General features: G+C 37.7%; 1 protein-coding gene across 1 annotated transcript in view; it reads right to left on the bottom strand.

Moving 5' to 3' along the window:
* Window positions 1-4470, bottom strand: part of RNF19A (ring finger protein 19A, RBR E3 ubiquitin protein ligase) — a gene marked incomplete at both ends in the record, with an annotated part of 29781 nt that extends 25311 nt beyond the window's left edge. Inside the window, 3 exon segments of the mRNA XM_084229142.1 lie at window positions 3800-4394; window positions 4397-4448; window positions 4450-4470. Of these exon segments, the coding sequence (XP_084085268.1) occupies window positions 3800-4394; window positions 4397-4448; window positions 4450-4470 (668 nt within the window).
* Window positions 4471-22697: the final 18227 nt, after the last annotated feature.

The following is a 22697-nucleotide window of genomic DNA, read 5'->3' as shown; positions in this document are numbered from 1 at the left end:
GGACTTACATATTTTGTTCATTATTAAATCTCCAGAATCTGGCACATAGGTGCATGAAATATTTAAATGTCTGCTAGGTTACAAAAAAGAAGATAACTTCAGAATGATGATTACAACAGCTAAATAAGAGCTATGACAACCTTATTATGTGCTAGGAATTATGTCAGTATTCATTAAAGATTTATGTCAATCCTAAAGAACTCATCAAAAAGATCTACTAAAAGCTCATGACTCAACAAAAAGAAAGTAAACAATCCAGTCAAAAAATGGGCAGAAGAACTAAAAGACACTTCTCCAAAGAAGAAATGTAAATGGCGAACAGGTATATGAAAAATGTTTAACATCATTTACGGTCAGGAAAATGCAAATCAAAATCATAATGAGATACCACCTTACACCAGTGAGAATGGCACATATTAAAAAAAAAAAAAAAAGGCAACAACAAATGTTGATGAGAATGTGGAGAAAAAGGAGCTCTCCTACACTGTTGGTGCGAGTGCAAACTGGTCCAACCACAAAGGAAAGCTGTGTGGAAGTTCCTCAAACTACTAAAAATGGAGCTACCATATAACCCAGCAATTCCACTCCTAGGAATCTACTCAAAGGACACAAAAACATTAATTCAAAAGGATACCTGCACCCCTATGTTTACTGCAGCATTATTTACAACAAGCAAGATAGGGAAACAACCCAAATGCCCAAAAATAGATGACTGGATCAAGAACATGTGGCATATATACACAACAGAATACTAGTCAGCAATCAAAAAAGACAAACTGATGCTGTTCACAGAAACATGGATGCAGCTGGAAAGGATTATGCTCAGTGAGATAAGCCAGAAGGAAAAAGAAAAATATTGGATGGTTTCACTTATAGGAGGAATATAGGGGAACCAAATAAGGGATCAGGAAAAATAAATAAATAAAAAACGAAAATTAACAGGCAACTATAAATCAGAGACATTCTGCATGGGAGGGGGAGGGAGAGGGATCAAAACAGGGGAGAGAAGAGCACAATGGACTATGGTGATGGTGCAGGGTGAATTGGCTGTGGGAATTTTATCAGGACTACACCTGAGAGGAGAAAGCACACATTCTACAAAAATGAACAATGATGTCAAATATAAACAAATTAGTTAAAAAAAAACTCAATTCTCATCACAATATGATAGGATAAAATTCAAAATCACGCCTGTACATGCTTTCTTTAAGAAAACTGTAACTTTAATGAGGGTTTATGTAGTATTCTATATTTTCAATGCATAAATTTTACATTACTAAATGACATTTTCTACATAATATAACCATAGAACCTATAATATCAAGTATATAAAATGTTTAATCTACAGCCAACATAAATCAAATATAAATGAAAATATACAAATAAAAGCAATAATCTTTGTGCTACGTTTTCTTTGCCCTTTGTGAGTAAAAATAATGACAACCACCCAAATCAAAATTATTGTAAAAACATTTTAAAAGGACAGGTTCATTTGGAAAAGGAGAAAGAAAAAAGAGGCATATGCATAGCCACAGGTGGGCAGAGCTGCCTCTGCTGTTTCGCAAAGGGAAAAGGTTTGTGAAAAAAAATACCTGCTGCGTAGTCACAGGCAGACAAGGAGAGCTGTCCCCCAAATCAGTTTATAGCCAAATAATGAAGGGCAATTTTTTGTTAAACATATGAAACAACTGAGTGGCTGTTTTCATAAAAGAATCTATTAAAGTAGTTATCTCTGCTATTTTATAACTTAAACTTGAGCTAACATTTAAGTTATCCTCTCCAAAATATTTAGAATACTAAGTACTTTTACTTTTTAACAATGAAATATTAATGAAACCAAAATGTGCAAAAATATCCCAAAGTATGAGCTTATGAAAAATTTTAAAATCTTATTGAGAAATGGTATACATACAAAATTATTTATAAAGAATAATAAACTGATAGCCTTGTAACTATTACATGAATCAACAACATTATCAGTAAGGGGAATCAAGTGATCAAGTTCTTAGACAAAACTAGAATCTGTGTCAGTTCTATCTATTGTGTTCTATTAGGCTCTATTAGAATAGTGTTGATATTATCATTATGATGACATGACCAATTAACCCACAAAAAAATATATTTAGAGATGAGAAAGTACTGCTTTAGCTTCTCCTAGAAACAAGTTCTGGTGCTTTAGTCTCTTTTGCCTTTGTTCCAACATTTATTTTTTCCCCCTCTTAAAGCTATTAAACTTTTAGTGGAATCTTTCATGAAAATCTGGTTTCATGAAAATCTGGTTTCATGAAAAATAGAGCACATTCTAGATAAAACACAATATATATATAGGCACGTTACTCGTTATTTGAACTCTCACTACAGGAGTGTCTGCTACGGCGACTTTCAGAAGGCTTTTTGTTAACTTAAAATTTGCTATCCAACTTGAAATCTAGTCTAATGAATGTATATACTTGCACCAGTTGAAAATACATCTCATGTGTCCATGGAATCAAGAGAGATAACAATCATTTCTAAGTTGTCCTCCAGAGAGGATAATGTCTCCTGCTCAAGTTATTTAAAGGTATTGTTCATTATTCCTATTTTCTTCCCATCTTTTTCTGGAGAATTTAGTACCTCATGATTCCCAGAGTTTGCTTTTGCCATAAACATGAAGTACAGTCAACCTTGGCCCAGTTTATATAATATATTTAACACATAGTTTTGTTACTTATGTTATAGTACAAGTTCTCCACAATACAGGAGAACATAACTCAATTTTATACTAAATAGTATCTCTGACTCTTTCACACAACTAATGAATTCATAAACTGTTATACAATTAGGTAATATTTTTAATGGTTTACATCTCTGGTGGACAGTTATACACCAGTGATACCTGGGAAAACTGGCTTGCACAGGCTGGAAACATTTTATTTCTCATTTAAAATTATGGCAAAAAGGCTAGAGCAATGTGAAAATTTGCTACTTAACAAGTTTTTAATAATGGATTTGCTTCAGACTATCAGTCATGACACTGTCATTTGATAAACTCACTTTCCAGTCTCATCTCTGTGATTATACCCATGTAATCTCAGAAGTTCTGGGTTTTCCCAAACTCTTAATTATATATAATTTCTGGTTTACTAGCGGTATGTTAAATTATATCCATTGGTTATGGATTTTATTACTCTTGAAGAGCATATAACTGTTTCTTCCTAAGTCTGATAACTGTACATAGTAAATGCACTATAAACAGGGGCTTCTATTCACATAGTAATCAAGCATATAAGCAAAATTATTTTAAATGTTGGGAAAAAGTATTTATAACTTAAAAACTTGAGGCAATGAAGTATTATGAAATCTATCTTGAGACTAGCAAATACTTATGTAACAACATGAACACATCACACTATGGTAAACATTAAAGTGCCTTTCAAAGGGGTCAGTTAAGTTTATGATGATATACTCTCCCCCATAAAAACAGATAAACAAAACCTCTGAACATTTCCTGTTCTACCAAAATAAAAAATTCTCCAAATTGATGGGGAAAATCAATTTTGCCCACAACTAAAACCGATGTGCTACAATCTTATTCTTTTCTTCTGAAAATGCTCGTATGTGATGCAGAGACAATACAAAATGAATAAAATTCCTAACCTTTAACATCTAACATTGTGCCTGACACATGGTATACACTTAACAGGTTTGTCTACTGAAAGAATAACCAGGCATGTTAGCATTTTTTCTTTTGAGTAATAATCAGTAAATTCTTATTTTATCTTCAGGCAAAGAAAGTTAGGAAGAATCAAAATCTTCTTACCCACAGTCTGGAGCTGGACACCACCTACAATCAGGATCTGCAACAAGCCACCGTCTAAGCATAAATTCTTCATATTTTTCCATCAAGACATCATCACTTAATATTAAGCGAATGTCATGGGGATTAAACCGTTCAGTACATTCTGGGCAACTGATATTAACTCTGCTTTCAGAGATTTCTATCCTTAGATATTGTCGCAAGCAATCCACACAAGATCTATGATGACAAGTCATTATCTCAGGAAATCTGTCTTTAGAATGCCGCAAAAGGCACAAAGGGCACTCTATAAAGTCTCCAATTTGTTTGCTGATGGAAGTTAATCCATTATCAGAGGTATTTGTAGAGAAAATGGAGTTCTTATCAGTACACATTTCAGAATGTATACTTTCAATGCTTGCAATTCCATCCACCCCGCCATTTAGTTCCCTTGATTTACGTTTGTTATCCTTTTTCCTCCGAAACAGAGAGCCTATTGAAATTCTTCTTTTTTTGGGTGCCTTTTTTACTGACGGCAAGCTCACAGATGAAGCAGAAGACTGAAGATCTCGATCTGAACCCATTTGCCGATGTAAACTCATGTCTAAAATGTTCGTAGAATTGAGTCAGGGTCTGTGTTTACACACAGTCCTTCATTATATTTAGAAATTAACACCTATTTCTTGTTCTTGCATTCAAGTGGGTCATGATGTAAGAAAATCTTAACTTGGTTCCTCAGAAATTCTTGAAATAGTTCAACTTGCAGGAATCAGTTGTCATAGATATTCTGAAGAATAAAAAAAACAAGATAATTGCATTTTCTGTTTTCATTTATTAAAAATAAACTTACATTTTCACTAAGAAATTTCAAATAGTATGTTCTTTAACCATAAGGTGTTTTTATGTTTAAGGCAAATTTATTGAGTAGTTTATCAGAGAAAATAAAACCAATGCTAAGATAAAAATAGGATATTCTTGAATCTTAAGACTCTGAATCTGAGCTGATTTTTATTAAAATCTTGCACAAAACTTTTGATGATTATCACTCAGACCTCAATGGTTCCCCACTGACTTTAGTGTTTCTGACAATAAAATTACATGCAAACACAAAGAGTTAAGTTTAGCTTACACAATCTTGAAGAAGAACAAAGTGAGTAAAAGTGTAGGTATTCTTATACTGGCAGATATAATGGCTGATTATTAAAGTTATGATAATTAAGAAGACAGTGTGCCATATCACAAGGACAGATACAAAGACCACTGCAACAGAAGAGTCCAGTAAAACAGTCCCAAACTATATGTGAATACTTGATTTATTTCACAGGTAACATTGCTGAGCACTAAGAATAGCCTTCAAAGAAAATTCAAAAAACAACATGGTACATGTTTACTGGTTACCATCCGAGAAAACAAACTTGATCTATAGTTTGCCCCATACATAAAAATCAATTCCAGATGGCTAATAGAGCTAAATGTGGAAAGTAAAACCATAGTTTCCAGGAGTCAGCACAAGAGAATATTTCAATAAAAAGATTTCTTCAACACAACGTTCAAAAACACTAACCATAAAAGACTTATAAACTGGACCACAGTAAAATCAAGAGACAGTGTTAAACAAGTGGGAGAAGACATTTGCCACATAAACTAATAAAGGACCAGTACCCAGAATATGAAAGAACACTTAAAAATCAGTAAGACAAAATAGACAAGCAACAGGAAAAGGGGTAAGGGATTTAATAGGCACTTCACAAAAGGAAATGAAAAGTGCTCAACAACATTTGTCATCAGGGAATATACACAATAAAATCACACTGAGATGTTACTACCCACCCAGCAAGATGGTTAAAATTCAGACTATGCTTCTAAGTGTCAGCAAAAATTTGGCGTGCTAGGTTAAGAGTGTAAAATAACACAACTACTTTGGAAAACTGTTTAATATTATCTACCAAAGTTGAATATACAGGTATTCTATTATCTCCTTATACTCCTAGAAATTAGTGCACAAGAGAAATGAGTGCACACATCCATCAAAACAGATGTATAACAATATACATAGCATTTGCTATAATAAGCGAAAATATTGGAAACATTCCACATCTTCATTAATAGAATGGATAAATGGCAGTCTAGTCACATGTTAGTGAACTAGAAAGCAGTGAAAATGAACACACAAAACAAGAATAAATCGCACACAAAGGAGTACATACTATGTACTTTCATTTAAATAAACTTCAAAAATAGGTAAAATTAATCTATGATAATACAAGTCAGAAATGTAGCTGCCTTTTGTGGGGAGGCACAAAGGGAACCCTGCCATGTGTACTGGTTACAAATGCATTTTCATTCTGTGGTAAATCATTAGCCCACACTCTCATGATAGTTATACCACAATTAAAGGACAGAGAAGAAAACTGCTTTCTGAGTTCATATCCAGACATATATTTCAGAAAGTCATACTGATTTTCCAAGACTAAATTTAGAAAAACCTTTCATTCAGGCAGACTTTATTCATATCCATCAGTTTATATTTTCCCATTATTTACCCTTAATTTTGAGAGAACTATATATAGTGTAGTGGTAGGTTTTGTTAAAATCCTATGTATTTTATTTTCCTTATGTTTTATTTTCTCCATTTAAAAATGCTTTCTGTATGTGGCGTTCAAATACTCATATCATAGAACAGAACTGCAATCTTAAGGAGCTTGTCCTAAGAATTTATCACTTAAAAATGTTTAGTCAATGTGCTTATCTGGTATCACCCAGAGTATTTTTCAAAATATGCATGTATAAGAAATTTGATAACCATATAATTTATTATCCAAATGAGTACTTTGTAAGAGTAAAAGGCAGTGCTATTAACATTTTAAACTAGGATAAAGGGGCAAAACTATAACATATGGTCATTATACTTAGAAACTTCTAAAACATACCTCAAAGAAAGATAAACAAATTTGAATTCTAAAAATTTAGTATTTCTCTATATGAAGCTATATAATACATTGATACCGTGAAGAGAAAAAGATAAGTTAGGTTGGCCTCCATGATGTTATAGTTATTGGCTTATTGGGAATATATTCCACCCCCCAAAAAAAAGATGCTAAAAGAATTTAGTTACGGAAACAGAATAGTAAAATACAAGTAGACCCCTAACTGTATACTTCCAACTGAGTATCCATAAATCATAAAGAAGACACTTTCTCTAACACCCACGTCACAAGAATTCCACTCATCAGCTAATGACATCACGAGAACTGTTTCTCTTTCCTTTTTTCCCAGTCTAGTACAACTCCAACAAGTAGCTAAGACATGCTGCCAACTACTGCTAGACACTTTTATCCTCCTGAAGGAAATGGTTGGATAATTGGTTTTATTGCTGGCACAGAAGCCCCATTCATGACCTTTTTAGGTAATTCTATTGAAAAACAGCACTTAAAGTTGGTACTGAGAAGGACAATGACCTTAACCTACTTACCTAACTTCCTTAGTGCTTATATTGCTCAAAAGTCTTCTTTCCTTTCTACCTCTTGAGGAATGTGTTAGGAATTAAGAAATAGGGATAGCGAAAAACAAAGGTATTTCCACAATGTCACAAAGCTTTGTGGACCAAGATTTAGTAAAAGTGCAGGTAACTTTGCATTGATGCTATTTTTAAAACTTTGTAAAAATCACAGTGGTTGAGCATTCCAGTTGAAACATATAACCTTGTATTTGCAATACTGCTTTAAATGAAAATGTGTTATAAATTTTAAATACTCATATACATAGGTTAGATAAGGACAGTCAGAAAGCTCAAATTCATGTAAATATTAGCATGTTTTAAGAAAAGCTTTGTCAGTGTACTACAAAAAACCAAAGTGTTCTCAAAGAGGAAATGAAGGGCAAGGTCAAAGAACCAACAAAAGTGGCAAAGTACTCAGGAGCCATTGCCACCGTTTGGACTGAAGGAGTAGATAGGGAGCAATTACTAGAAGGAGTTGCCCAATAGCAGCCTGAGGAATAAATATCTTCTCTGTCCTTTGGCTTTCCATTGTCTCACACTGGCTAAACCCAATGAGAAGCTAACAAGGGAGCCCTTAAAGGTCAACCATCTGGGGGTACAGAAAGGCAGAAAAGTGACAAATAAAAAATATCCAACACTGGCTGTATACAAAGAGAATTTGGGAGCCAAGAGCTGGTTGAACTAATTTTAGCTATAAAATACTAGCTAAGATACATTTGAGTCTGTTATCTCCACTACAAAATATGGATGATACTATTCATGTCAAACAGATGTCATGAAAATAAAATGATATTGACATGTGCTAAAAGTACCTAATAAAACCTGGCATAGAGTGTTAACTGAAATGAAATGTATGTCAAATTTTGCATCCTATTACCTCACACAATAAATAACTTATAGCAGGTGCCTAATAAACACTGGTTAAATAAATTTTGATACCAAAAACATGTAAGTGGAAGTGAGGAACTGAGGATTCTGTTTATATCTTACTTTTGGTATATGCTATTGCTGTGTGATCCTTATTAAATGATACAATGTTGTTATATCTAGTTTTTTAAACTGTGGGGAAAAAAAAACCCTTTATCCCACAGAGCTAATTGATAAATAAAACATCTTAAATATCTTGACACTACACAACTTCAAGAACTGAAGATTTAAAATATCCCACCAATAAACCTCTCCTACCCAAAAAAATTTTAGTAGCATCTAACAGACATCCACCTGCCTAAATGATTTAAGACTCATAACAGGGTATACTGAAAATGTAGAAAGCAGGCAAAAAAGGTAGCAAACAATAAATAAATTACTTTCCAAGAGAAAATTCCACTACACTTGAATTTTTTTTGCCTCTGTTCAGATGAAACTAGGTTGCTTCTGTTACTTCTCAAAAAAGCTAAGGAGAAAATCCAATAATTTTGTGCTTTATATTAAATATAAGAGCACAGAGTATCTATATTCTAATTTTAATGTATTTACCTGATCTATGACATCTAGATGTATGGCACCTCCAAAGCATGCCATGTGATAAAAGTATATGACAATATTTACCATCACTGTTGGAAGTTTTTTGTTTTTTTTTTTTTGAGTGAGGAAGGAATGAATTCATAGAATTCCCAGCAGTTTCTACAGAGCACTAATTTTGGCCACTAATGAGACACTTCTCAGAATTTGTTCCCATCATTCAGCAACACATGACTGTACTTCCTTATTTTTTTTTTCTTTTTTTACCATACTGTATCTGATCTCTCTTTCTGTCATCTATGTTAGACAGTTTAATACTGTCCCCTTAGCCATTGAGGCCCGGTTCATTCTTATAATCATTTTCCTCATTTTTTACATAGGCAATTTGATCTACAAGTTCACCAACTTTTTTCCTCTGTCATCTCTAATCTGTTAAATGCATTTAGTGAACTTTTCAGATACTGTACTTTCCATTTCTAGAACTCATAATTATTTCTCAGTTTCTATTTCTCCTCTGAGATTACCCATTTGTTCAGTTATGATCATGCTTCTCCCTTTCAGTCCTTGAAAATATTATAGTTGCTTTAAAAGTCTGTTCATTTGAGGGGAGGAGGTCTGCTAACATGGGGGAGATGGGTCTTGACATTCAGTTACATTTTCCTGATTTTTCACATGCCTACAAATTGTTTATTATAAATTGGACATTATGGATGTTATATTGTAGAGTTTTTAAGAGAAATAAAACTGGCTGTTAAACCACTGGCTAATAAAGTTCCACTTGTACAGGTTTAGCATTATTTATTTATTTATTCATTTTCAGGAGGAGGTTATAGAAAGTACAATTTGGTGAAAATCAAACACAATTCTGTACTTTGTAGCTGAAATTTCTAGCCAGTATTTTCAGCTTTTAACTGCTGTTTTTTTCCATTGAGCTTCTGGGGATTTCCCATATACAGCTCAGGGGTCATCTAGGTATCTGAGGGTAGTTTATTCATAAACTTTAGGGTAATGCTACCATAACTCCCTCCTTTCTGGGATTTATCTACTCAATTTCCTCCAACTCTGGCAGTCCCAAACTCCATGCCCTCACTCCCTGAACCAGTAAGATTCTGGCTTCCAGTTTGATTTCCGGCTTCCCTGTGATGCATGGATTTTTCCTCAGGAGGAAAATTTGGGGGAAAACATTTGGCAATTTTCCAAAGGCTGTCTTCATGTAGGCTCTGAGATACCATATATATTCTGGAATTTGTATATGATGCTGTCACAGGAAATTTTAGCCTAAGTTTAAGTATGCATTTGCTAGCTCTAAAATATAACCAATTACTGTACTGTATTAAAAAAAATCATTAAAAGATATTCTTGAGTTATCCAATACTGCACCTGTAACAACTAGGAATAGCTAAATTTGTTAAGCTCCTTGCCTTTTCATGACAAGTAACATGCATAAAAATTAATTCATTTATTCTTTCCTCAAATATGATCAGTGCCTATCATATAACTAGATACTCTTCTACGTGGTAGACAATAGTGAACAAAAGAGACAAGGTCTCTGTCTTGTCGAACTTCCATTCCAGTGGATCAAAACCAAACACTGAACAATCAAGTCATTTCAGACAATGTCCCCAAACAATACTATGAGTGACTTTGCTAGGATCTAGATTATAATAAAGTCACTCCCTCTTTCCATTGCAAAATTTTAAAAGGAAAAATACCTTGATTTTATATTCAGGCATATATAATACCATAATCTATACAAATATTTATCAAAATCCATATTAAAGCTTTCTAACAGGCTATATATACTTTGACAACACTACTTTTCATAGTGACAATGGTTTTCCAACACCATAAAGAGCAGGCAATGTAAGTAGTACAAAAAGGAATCACTAGTTATCTAATTAGTTCTCTAATGTAGAGAACATTCATTTAGCTCACTGTGTATAACTTCAGAACCAATACTGGTAAATAAGAGCTAGAGAAAATGCCTAAAACGACACTTTTTTGAGCTTTGCTTTTCCTCTTGTGTTAAAGGTTTCTAAGGCAGTGAGAAATGGAAATATCTTGTAATCTCTCCTATAAGAGAGTTGCAAATGACAGCCTCTCAAATTTAAATATGGCTAGATACAACTTAATGATCTATTTATTAAATTTAATGATCTATTTATTAAACATATCAACAAAACATAGTTTCACCTACTTGAGTTTTCCTATGCCTTTGTCTCTGCCTGGAATACTCTTCTCCATCTTCTCTGTTTATCTAAAGTTCTACTCTGTTTCAAGGCCCAACTCCTATCTTATAGCCACAAATCATTCTGCATCAATACAAATACACTACTAAAAATTACCTTGTGCTTTTATATATTAGTTTACAAGATTCTAAATACTTCATCTAAATGCTATGATTCTTTGCTAGAATGTGGAAAAAAGGTTAAAGAGAGTTACGAAGATCAAGACTGCGTATATATGATGTGCTGATTATTTTTTAAAAGGATGATCAGAGCTCACTGAACAGATGATATTTAACCAAAGACCTGAATGAAGTAAGGGAGTGTGAGTCATGTGGAGATCTGGGGGAAAAAGCATGCAAAGCAGAGGGAACATTCATTGCAAAGACCCTAAAGTAGGCATGCGCCTGAACAGCCAAGAGGGCAGAATGTGGCCAAAAAGGGAAAGAATAGAAGACAGGGCAGAAAGTAATGTGACCAGGTTGTGTAAGTCTTTATAGAGGCCACAGTTAAGAATTCTGGCTTTTATTCTCAAGAAAATAAAAAAAAATAAAAATAAAAAAAAAGAATTCTGGCTTTTATTCTAAGTGAGATGGGGACATTTTGGGGACCTCTAAAAAAAGACAGCCTAGAAACTGGTATTTTAAAAGGGTAATTCTGGTGTTAAGAATAGAATGGGGGGGGGAACCTCCCTGGTGGCGCAAGGGGTTGAACACCACACTATGAAGCAATCCGCAGCCTCTGCAGCACAAGTTTGATCCCCGGCCAGCCAGGGAGCAACCCACATGGCATGGCAGACCTCTCTGGTCTTGCCTGCTGTTCGCCTCTGCAGTGTATTTAAATCAGTCTGCCTGTTCTGCTCCCTGCTCTGTCTCTGGTGAATTCTCTCACCACCACTACCCTCCCCTGGCCCCAATCTCTGGCCTGTACCCCAGCTCTTGTATGCATAAATAAATAAATCTTAAAAAAAAAAAAAGGACAGAATGGGAAGGAGAGTAAGACTAGTAGCATGGAAAACAGCTTAAAGGCTGTTTTCAATAATCTAGGTGAGAGATGACAATCAGTGGTGGTAATAAGGATATGTTTTGACACATGTTTTGAAGGTAGAACTTGTAGGATTTCCTAATGGATTCCAAGAGGATTTTGGTCTGATTAACCAGAAGGCTGAAGGTGTTGACTGCCATGGAGAAGCAATGTGAAAAGAACAAGTTTTAGGAAGGAGCTAAGAACAAGAGTTAATTTTCAAATAGTGAAGTTTGAGATATCTTTTTTTTTTTTTTTTTTAATCTCAGGTGGGGATATATATCCACATATCTATTTGGCGTTAAGGGAAAAAGTCTGACCTAGAGAAATAAATTTAGAAATTGTTATTTGCATGGTGTGTAAAATCATAAGCACAAATGTAGTCACTAAGGTATTAACTACAGAAGGATAAGGACTGAGCACTGTGGCATTTCAACAGTTAGAGGAAAGAAGAGGAAACAGTGAAGGAGCTAGAAAAGGTGGAAGGGGAACCTTTCAAGAATTATAAAACCTGTTGGTCTATCTCCATCAATATAAACTATACCTTAAAAAGTACAAAGGGGGTAAATTGGGAGGAGCAAAGGAGTAACAGAGAGAAAGTAACAATCTTAGAAGATACAATCTAGGCCTGCTGAGACTTGAGAGTACTAAGACACTTCCTCTGATATTTCCACTAAAGGATTAAAGTTCTAAAGGAAAGGCTGTCTAGTCTGATAGTTTCAATCCAGGATATAAAACAAAGATAAGCATAGATATTTGGCTTACTGGAGACTTTTCACTGTATATTAGTTTCCTGTGGCTGCTGTAACAAATTACCACAAAGTGGGTAGCTTAAGACAACAGAAATTTAATTTCTCATAGTTCTGCAGGCTGAAAGTCCAAAATCCAAGAAAAAAACAGTTCCTTTTGGGGTTGCAAGGGAGAGTTGGTTAACTCTTCCAGCTTCTGGTGACTACATGGATTGCTTGGCTTATGGCTACATCACTGTGATCTCTGGCTCTGTGGTCACATTTCCTCCTCTTTCTGTGTGTCTGCAACCTTCCTCAGCTTTTCCCTTATAAGGACAACTTGTCATTGGATTTTGTACTCACTCAGAAAATTGAGGATAATCTCATCTCAAGATCATTAATTCAATTACATTTGCAAAGACCCTTTTTCCATAATAAAAGATTAGGATATGACTATATCTAAGGACATCAATAAAGTATGCTACATTTATGCAAAAAGTCAAGGCATATTTAATATTCATCCATAATAAAAAGCAGGGTTTTTTTTAATTAAAGGAATAACTATAAGGAGACATCTATTTGATTTGACTATGTATTTGATTTGTCTGTAACTGCTTAACAAGTAACTACTGCCACTCCTTGGTTTGGATAAAAGAATTAGTCATTGTACTATGTATCACACATCCTGTGGGGATAGGTTTTCTAAATAATTATTTTACTTTTTCTACTAACACACACTTACCAGTCCCCATGCCCTCACCTCTTTCCAAAAAACCTTATTTCATGATTTTGACTCAAGAATATCTATAAAAGAAGTTCTGTTACTTATACAAACAAAACTGAAGCATAATTTAGCTCAGGCAATACTTAAAATAGATTAGAGGTTTAAATCTGGTGCTGGAAGTAACCTACTCACCCTCTTGATGTTACAAACATTTTTATTGATTTACTCCTTGTAACTGATGCCAGTGTGGGAGGTAATAGGACCCTCTATGTGCAGTAGTCTCTTTCTTTTTTTATATTGAGACTTCTATGACAAGTTACTAATAGTGAAAAATCTCTTTTATTAACAGTCCTTCCAAGCAGTTCAGTGTTTCAAAAAACATAATTTATATTAGTTTAATGAAAAAGATGATAGCATATTTTGCCTCACTTTATACACAGGGAGAGAGTGGGCGCACTTTCACTTGAAGGAGAGCTGATGTCAGGTATCCTCACTTTTACTTCAACTTAGTTCAATTCCATATGTGGTTCTGCATGTCATCTCAAAAAACATTAATCAAAGAAAAATTATCAAAAAGGTAAGAATTTCTGTGGAAAAGAACAAATGTCATACAAAGTGCCCCAAGAGTAACATTGTCCAGTATAAACACATACTGGATCAAAACTTACTATGAAGAATGTAAAGTCACTCATTCAAACATATTGACATAATACTTTGGATAAGCTGGGTTACATAAACTATATAATGAAAATTAATTTCACTTGTTTCTATTTACCTTTTTAACATGACTAACAGAAAATCTTAAATTACATTTGCAATTCACACTATATTACTACTAGATAACCTGGGTGTAGAAAAAGTTATAAAATAGAGGCCTTATGTTATACATACTGTATTCAATTAGCAGATGCTTATTCACCACCCATTATTGTTAGGCTTTATGCTAAGTGCTGAGATCTTGGGAGTAAACAAAGAGAACAGTTCTTGCCATACAGAGTTTAAATTATCTGCTATACTTTGCACATTTCACCTATATCACCTCATCTGTGATAAGAACAATTTAATTTAGAATATTTTTACCATTTGGGGGAGCAAATGCCTATACCTGACTTTGAGATCATGGAATATATATTATAAGAGTCATACACTGTCTATTTTTGTGATAATTATTTAAATTATTATGCCATATAATATGTACTCAGAAGTCTAACACTATCACATTCCTAACAGCTTCTTCTGGTTTCTTCTTTTCTCTAACTACTTAGTTCCTTCCTTATGGCTTACCTCTACCAGAGTGTCTCCTCAACTGGCAACCTGCCTGCTCTTCACATTACAGAAGAGCTATTTATACTTTCAGGGGTCTTCAGATGAGGACAGAGGTTGAAAAAACTGTTAAGTGTACACAATTTTAAGGGGCCAACATCAGTTCTGGGGGCTCAAGACTGTGTTTTGAACTTTCTTGTGGACTGAAATGAAGTTGTCAGCTCAAACAAACAAAAAAGGTTATTGCTGAGCAGAATTTTGTCTCCTAATTCAATGCACAAACTTACTTGAGGATTAAACATTAGCTTAGTTCTGAGGCTTTCACATTAAAAAAAAAAACAAACAAACAAACAAACAAAAAAACTCCCAAATAAGATTTCTAAAACAAAGTAAAATCTGCAAAATGATTTTAAAAACAAAATAAATAGTATCAACAGGACAAGAATATATAATGTTTTAAAGGCTAAAGGTATATATAGCTTTCAAGAAAATATCAATAAACAAAATAACTGTTTAGGCCTTACTGACAGCCTAAAGAGAAAAAAACAAGCAAAAACTACTTTATCAACAAGTGTTAATTTTTCCCTTTTCAGTACACGAAGTATTACTGTACTATTGAGAAACAAATGAAACACCCAAGTTTTAAACACCAAAATGATTTCATTGTCTTTTTTTTGGCTGAAGTCTACCACCATCTGAAATACAGATGTATTTAAGTAAAGGAATATTATTCCTCAGTCTTTAGTTGTTGATGTAGCTATATACATGGTTATTTGTCTCTGTCAAAGAACGATCTTTTCATTTAAAAAAAAAAAAAAAGGCTTGATTGGAGGGGGGAAAATTCACCTAAATTTTCCTTTATCTAAGGTAAAGTACTTCATATTTGATCCTTTTGGACTTTCATTAAATTGCTGAAGTCACGATGTCCTAGTTTGCCAAATACAATGCATATACAATCAAATACACAAATTCAGAAATTCAACTTTTCTTTGGTCTTCATCCACAAATGGCCTAATTGCATGGGCCTGAAATGATAAAGAGTATGACTTATGACAAAACTAGCTTGTATTTGACAATCAACTGTCTTTTGAGAGAAACAATAACAATTTTCTAGGATTTCTTCAAAAACTTGTGTTGAGAAAAACCATAAGGAGGTAATTTAGTGTAAATGCAACAAATTTATCTTCATCTTACTGTGTGCTTACACTTAACTAGGGATTTTTATGTGTTACCACAAATATTTGTCTTCTCTCTCCCTCCTTGGAAAGCTCACTTCTCAATGCCCTTCAGATTAAAAATAAAAATGTAAAAGGGGTATGATCAAAAATAATTTCTGTGATTAAATGTATTTAAGGTAAAAATCAGAATCTATCCTATACACAAGATTCTTACAAATGTTAAAAGTTTGCTTCAAATTACCTATATTTAATTTCATTTAACAACCCCATAAGAACAAACAACAACTTTCAATCTAATCCCACATTAAGATGAGGTAACCCAATGTCTTACACTGACAACTGCAAAAATATTACTTTATGACTTCACCTATGTTTAGATTTGGTTAGTGCATTTATCTTTCACTAAGATGCTACATATCCTTATAAACAGATACTAAACTTAGTATTTGTCATATGTAGGTAGAAAAAAAATAGTTTTATTTAGTCAAGTAATAGCTACCCAAATTCTACAAATTACCACCAAAATTAAAAAAGAAATTCCAACACCGGTTAAATGGCAGTAATGTGGACAGTCTTTACATATAAAAACTCTAATGATCTACTGAGGCATTCCCCAAATCAAACAGTAATATTTCCAAGTAGTACTATTTGAAGACTAGAATCGGGTTGTGTTTCAACTCTTAAAATAATGTTGCAGTTTGAAAAGGATCACTGGAATCCTTCTGGAAGTCAGAGGTATTGAAAAAATACACTAAAATTAGTTGCCAAATATATTTTTTCCTGAAAAGGACACCTTTCCATAACATTAAAATCGTTTCCTTGTACACATGAAATTTAAGCATCAGTTATACAAAAACCTCAGATATAAGCTTCCATTATTAAAAAAGAAATTAAACAAATAAAAAGGGGTGGGGTTTTTTGGGCTGCTGTTGTTGCACATTTTTTTTTTTAAGTCCTGAGAATTAATTCTAAACCTTTACCATCCCATGGAATTGCATGTAACAAGGAAAGAACATTTGAAAATAAGAGTTAAGAATACATCATCGCCATTTTCCAATAGACGTATTTACATTTTAACGCAATTCAGACAGCTGGGTGTGAAGGAAGCACAAACAGACAAATATGGTAATTACTTGAATTATAAACAGAAGTGGGAAGATGCGCTTTAAGAAAGGTAATGGCAAAACCGAAAATGAAATTTAGGAGCGGTCAGACTTCATAGAACCAAACGGTCAAAAAATCTAGGTTAAAAGAAGTAAGAAAAAAAACCTACAACAATAGAAAGTCACGTTCTGTCTTTAAAAAAACAAAACAAAACAAAAAAGGAGTAAAAAGGGAAGGCCATAAATATCTTAAGGTAACGGCCAGGGGAAAGGACTGCATTATGCCTCCACTGTTTACTAACATTTAAAACTGGCATTTACAGCCGACACCTGGGTTTGAAAACGGCAGCGGTTAGTACTTGCACATTCTCCTTTCCAACCTCAACCCTTCTGCTCACAGAACATTCCGCAACATTTTGAATAGTAAATAGTAACCAGGACAAAGTATCATTCGTGTGTGTCTACCTTCAGAGGCCAATGGGAAAAAAAAAAAAATTAAGACCTTTCTTTCTCCCATATATAGCCTTAAACACACTCTCTCCTCTTTCATTTACTGCTCTTGCTGTGGGGTTAACGAACCCTAAACTTCTTTTTTCTTTTTCCCATTAGTGGAAATGGGGAGGGAAAGACCAGGGCAGAGATGAACCCAGAATTAAGAAAAACCGGAAATTAAAACAGGGGCATCACTTACTGCGCGAAGGCGAGATGAAGCGTGAGAAAGACAATGCTGGAAGACCCCCCAATAACGCTTACTGTCACCCCCAAGCCTACTCCATTTTTCGTGCGCGTTTCTGATTTGGAACGGCCGTTCTGGCGACGACCCTTCCCCAGTGCGCGCCGCCCTTGTCCCCGGCCGCCGGGCGGGGGAACACTGGTCCCGGTTCCGAATGTGCAGCGAGGTCCGGAAATCGGTCCCGTTACAGCGGGTTTCCCCGTCAGGAACGCGCTCCGCCCCCGCCGCCCGCGATGTCACCCGCTCCGGGGGCCGGGGAAGCCGAGCCCGAGCGCAGCGCCGCCTCGGCCGGTCCCAGCCCCGCCGGTCGGCCCCCGGCTCCGCAGACGGCCCGGGCCCGGCGCACGGGACTCGGGGCGGATCCCGCGCTCCGCTGGGCTCGCGCGCCCAGGGGGCGCCAGCGGCCGGGCCGGGCCGGGCCGGGCCGGGCGGGCGGCGCGGAACCAGCCCGAGGCCTGACCCTCCGCGCCGGCCACGGCCCCAGCCGCCGCCGCCGCCGAGCACGAGAGGGGGCGCCTTTCCGTGGACTCAGCCCGTTTCAGCCCCGCGGAGCGGCGCGGGGTCCAGGCCGCGCCAGGGAGCCGGGCTCGGGCACGGGAGCCGCCCCCGCCCTCCCGCCGCCCGGCGCCCGCGCGTACCTTCAGCTCCGCGGGGCGGCGGCGGGCGAGTAGGCCCATGTCCCCGCGGCGGCGGCGGGAGCCGAAGGAAGTCCGAGGGAGGGTCCTTCAGACCCGCCGGGGCGCTCCTCAGCTGGGGCGGGGAGAACGGAGAGGAGGGGTCCAGACGGCGGCTCGCGCGAACTCCTCCTCCGCAGTTCTGTCTTGACGGCTGTTCCCGGGAACCGGCGCCGCAACTGCCATTCTCCCCTCGCTCAGCCCCCGCTGTCCCCGCCCCCCTCCCACTCCTTCCTCCGGCCCCCGCCCCGCCCCGCCCCGCCCCGCCCCGCCCCGCCCCGCCCCGCCTCGCCCTGGCCCGGCCCTCCCGGCCGCCCCGCCCGCGCGCCGTGCGTCATGGCGTCACGCCGACCCGGTCCGCCGCGGGAGGCTCTGGGACGCGGGCGTTCGCTCGGCGCCAGCTCTACTGGGCGCAGGCTGCTCCCCGTGTTCCCCGGAGCGTGGCCCGGCTTCGGTCCCCTGGGGGTGAGGGGGTTAGTCGGCCGTGATCCGACCCGCCTACCCGCAGGACTTCCCCGGCGCGGGCCGCGCTGTAGGGCAGGTGTCTTCCGACACGGGTGGCCATGGCTGGTGGTGCTCCTGAGGTGAAGGGAGATTCCGGGCTTGGGGATCCTGGCTTTGGGCGGTGCCCCTGCCATGCATTCCTTTGTGCGCTCTCGGGTCACCTGCCCCATTGGCAGCCCCAGGGGGAGCAGGGCCGGGGCGTTTCAGTTTCTGACGTTCCCCACCTTCCCCCCGCCCCCAAGCGTCCCCCTAGCCTTCCTCCTTTAGAGTTAATAGACCTCAGTCTGCTGCCCTGGCTGCTAGGAACGACGCTACCACAATTTAACGCCTTTATATGAGGGTTCAGAGAAGATTTTCACGCACATCTCCCCCTCTTATCCCACAAGACAATCAGAATTCTTATTTCAGGCCTTATTGATGCATTCTGAATTACTTTCTCCAGCGTTGTCTGTCCCATCCCTTCATGATCTCTAAGCCACTCATAACTACCTTTGAATTTTTAACCCGAACATAACTTGTTATCGGTTTTTCTCAGTTGAATAAACATAATTGGGTCCAGACCAGGTCCAATCCCTTCTAGTGCATTTCAAGATTCAGTGCATTTCACTCTTTCATGGAATACTGAGACACGGGATGTGATGCATACTGGACAGAATGTCCATTCACCATTTGTTGCTTAAACTAAATATATCACTCTTTCAATTCTTGTTTTGGTGTGTCTGTCTAAATTAGAAACAAACCAAAGAGCCGTGGTCTTTCTGACTGTACTTAGTGTCTTCAGCAACCCAGCAAATGTTTACCAATTAGAAAATTAAGCCTAGGCAGTTTAGATCTAAGTATCTTTAACCAGAAATGAAAGGATGTAATGATGACTAGTTTATTTTCAGTTCTTGCAAGTTCTGTATTTCATTAAATGCTATCTGAAGGCTGTCAACAATTTGATCGATAGGATACTTCAAACCTAGTTTGTGCAAAAATAGTAAATTAGTGTCTGTGTATAACAGGACCCATAGATAATCCTTCTTAAAAATATCTCAGCATATTAAACAACATTTCAAAACAAACAGGGCGGGGTTGGAAGAGATTTTTCAGTCAAGGTTGAGCAGAGTAAGAATTGTCTCGCATTCGGTACAATTGTCATATTTTCCAGAGATGCCTTTCTCTTGTCTTGTTGGAAACTAGAGTGACCTCCTACCTTTCATTAAGGCAACATAAGTCATATTGAGAAAAATCTATTGAACATCTACATGCACTCCCACGAGCACCTCAAACTCAGTGGGTCCAAGACAGAATTTATCTTTTCCTCAAAATTTGTCTTTCTCGTTCACCCAGGCCCAAGCCAGAAACTGAAGGTTCATCACTAGTTCTCTTACCATCCTTTCATTCACTCTGACTCATAACTAATCACCAAGTCCTGCTTATTATATTGTACATCTTAAATATTCCTGTACTCACTCTTCTATATCTCCCTTATACTTTTAGGGCAGTGGTTTCAACTTTGGCTGTGTTCTAGAAGCCCTTACAGAGCTTTTAAAAATCCTGGTGCCTAGGCTATACCCGTTAATAAGATAAGAATCTCTGAGAGTGGTGCTCCGACATAAATACAAAAAAAACTATTCAGGCGATTCCAATACACAGATAAGGTTAAAAACCACTGCCAGGGTCACATCATTTCTCTGGATTACAGCAAAAACATATTAATTGGCCCCTGGTATTTTAATTTTTGTAGCATTACCCCTATTTCCCTACTCTCTACTAATTCATTCAATATCAATTCAATAAATAATTGATTATGTTAGGAGAAGAGGTTTGCTATTAAAGTCCCTGAGACTATAGCCAAGAAAAAGATTTACAGGAGGTCTGGGAATAGAAATACAAAACAGTAGAAACAAAGAAACAAAGGCCATCAATTTACAAGCAAGCAGGATGGTTGTTACTTTAGTTGGGTCTCTCAAATTTCTTGAGCTAGGTTCTCGAAGATGAGAAGGAAGCAAATAGGTTAAGAAGTGGGGAAGTGGAGGAAACAGCAGGTGCAAAGCTCCTAGCAAACATGTCATAAGTTCACGGCAGCTAAAGGGTGAACATAGTGGGGCATGTGATTAGAGAGTAGGAAGGAACCAGTTTATTTAAAATCTTTTAGGGTCATGATAAGGAGGATTATAAATGATTGGTGTGATGCGTGATGAAGCACCAAGATTTTTTAAGTGGAGGGACACTTGATTTACCAGTTGATAAAACTGGGGTAGAGTAAAAGCGGAAGCAGGGAGACCAGTTAGGAGACCACTGCAACAATCCAGGAAAGAAATAGTTTTTGATCCAAGGTGGAGACTCTGCAGGCAGAGATTGTACAACGGAAGATGCTTTAAGTATTTGTTTTAGAGGCACAATCAGTAAGACTTGTTTGGAATGGAGTGAAAGGGGGGAATGAAAGAGAACAATGGGGTCACAACAGCTACTCTTTATTGAGTATATACTATATGACAGGCACTGTTCTGAGCTTTATAAATATTAAATTATCTATCATAAAAGTCCCAAAAGGTAGGGGTTATTATTATCCCATTAGCAAACTAGGATCAGAGGCTCAAGTGTTTATATAATTTTCTCACTTACATAGCTGGTAAATGACAGAGCTGGGATTTGGACCAAGCAGGCAGTCTGACTCCAGCACTCATACTCCTCCCTTACTCCTACCCATTGGTGTCATAGTCAAAGTGAAAATTTCTTTAGACACGCTAATCTATTACAGTACCACACATCCTCTCTCCTCTCTCCCTTCTCCGCCTCCTCTCTCTTACACATGCAGCTACTTTCGTAGTGTTACCTACTTTGCCTGGAATGCCCCCTCCCTGCTCCTTCTTGGCCTGGCTCAATTTATCAGCCTTTACTGAGCCTTACATTCTCAGCCTCCCCTGCAACCCTACACTCACCTCTATACTTTTCTGTGTAAAGCACTTTGTTATCAGTATCTGCAGGTTTTTTTCCACTAAATTTTGAAGATGGGTAGCTTAATGCCTGACACATAATGGGGAAAGGAAGAAAATAAGCAAAGAGGCCTGGCCACATGACATGTCTTGCCTGAATGCTGGGAGACACAAATATGGTAAAACATTGTCCCTGCACTCAAGAAACTTGTAAACTTGGCAGGGAAACAGACATATAGAAAATCACTCATATATAAGGGCCAAATTGCAATAGAAACAACGTGTTAAGGGATACTGGACAGGATATTGGAGGAAAATGCTAACTTTAGGGGTATTGCATTGGGGAAAAAAACACAAGGAATGGAGTTTGGGGGGCTTTAGTCTCCACCAACATTTAATGACTTGGGGATACAGAACTTGAAGTCTCATCCAGGAAGACTTAAGGGATTCTCACTTGATACAGTTGATTCACTGAATTTCTTTTTTTTTTTTTTTTTAAATAGAGGCATGCTTTATTTATTTGTTTGCTGGTTTGTTTGTTTTGTTTATACATGCACTGGGTACAGTCAGAAGCGCGGGAGGGCGAGAGAATCCACCAGAGCCAGAGCGGGGAGCAGAGCAGGCAGAAGGACCGAAGTATACTGCTGAGGGGAGCAGCGGGCGGCAGGAGAGGTCTGCGCGCCATGTGGGACCCTCCTCCGGTGGCCGGGGAGCAGCCGGGGATCGAACCGGCGCCGCAGGGGCCGCGGGCAGCTTCGCAACCCAGCGCTCAACCGCTGCGCCACCGGGGAGGCCCAAGATTCACTGAATTTCTAACCTTAATATCTATCCTTATGTAAATTAATTTACTGCTTTCCAAATTGGTTTAATTACCTTTCTGGCAGTC

Source organism: Talpa europaea, assembly GCF_964194135.1.
Source record: "Talpa europaea genome assembly, chromosome: 3".
In the NCBI taxonomy this organism is placed as follows: Eukaryota; Metazoa; Chordata; class Mammalia; order Eulipotyphla; family Talpidae; genus Talpa; species Talpa europaea.
Note: the sequence above shows the minus strand (reverse complement) of the source record. Positions and strands in the feature narration are given on the sequence as shown.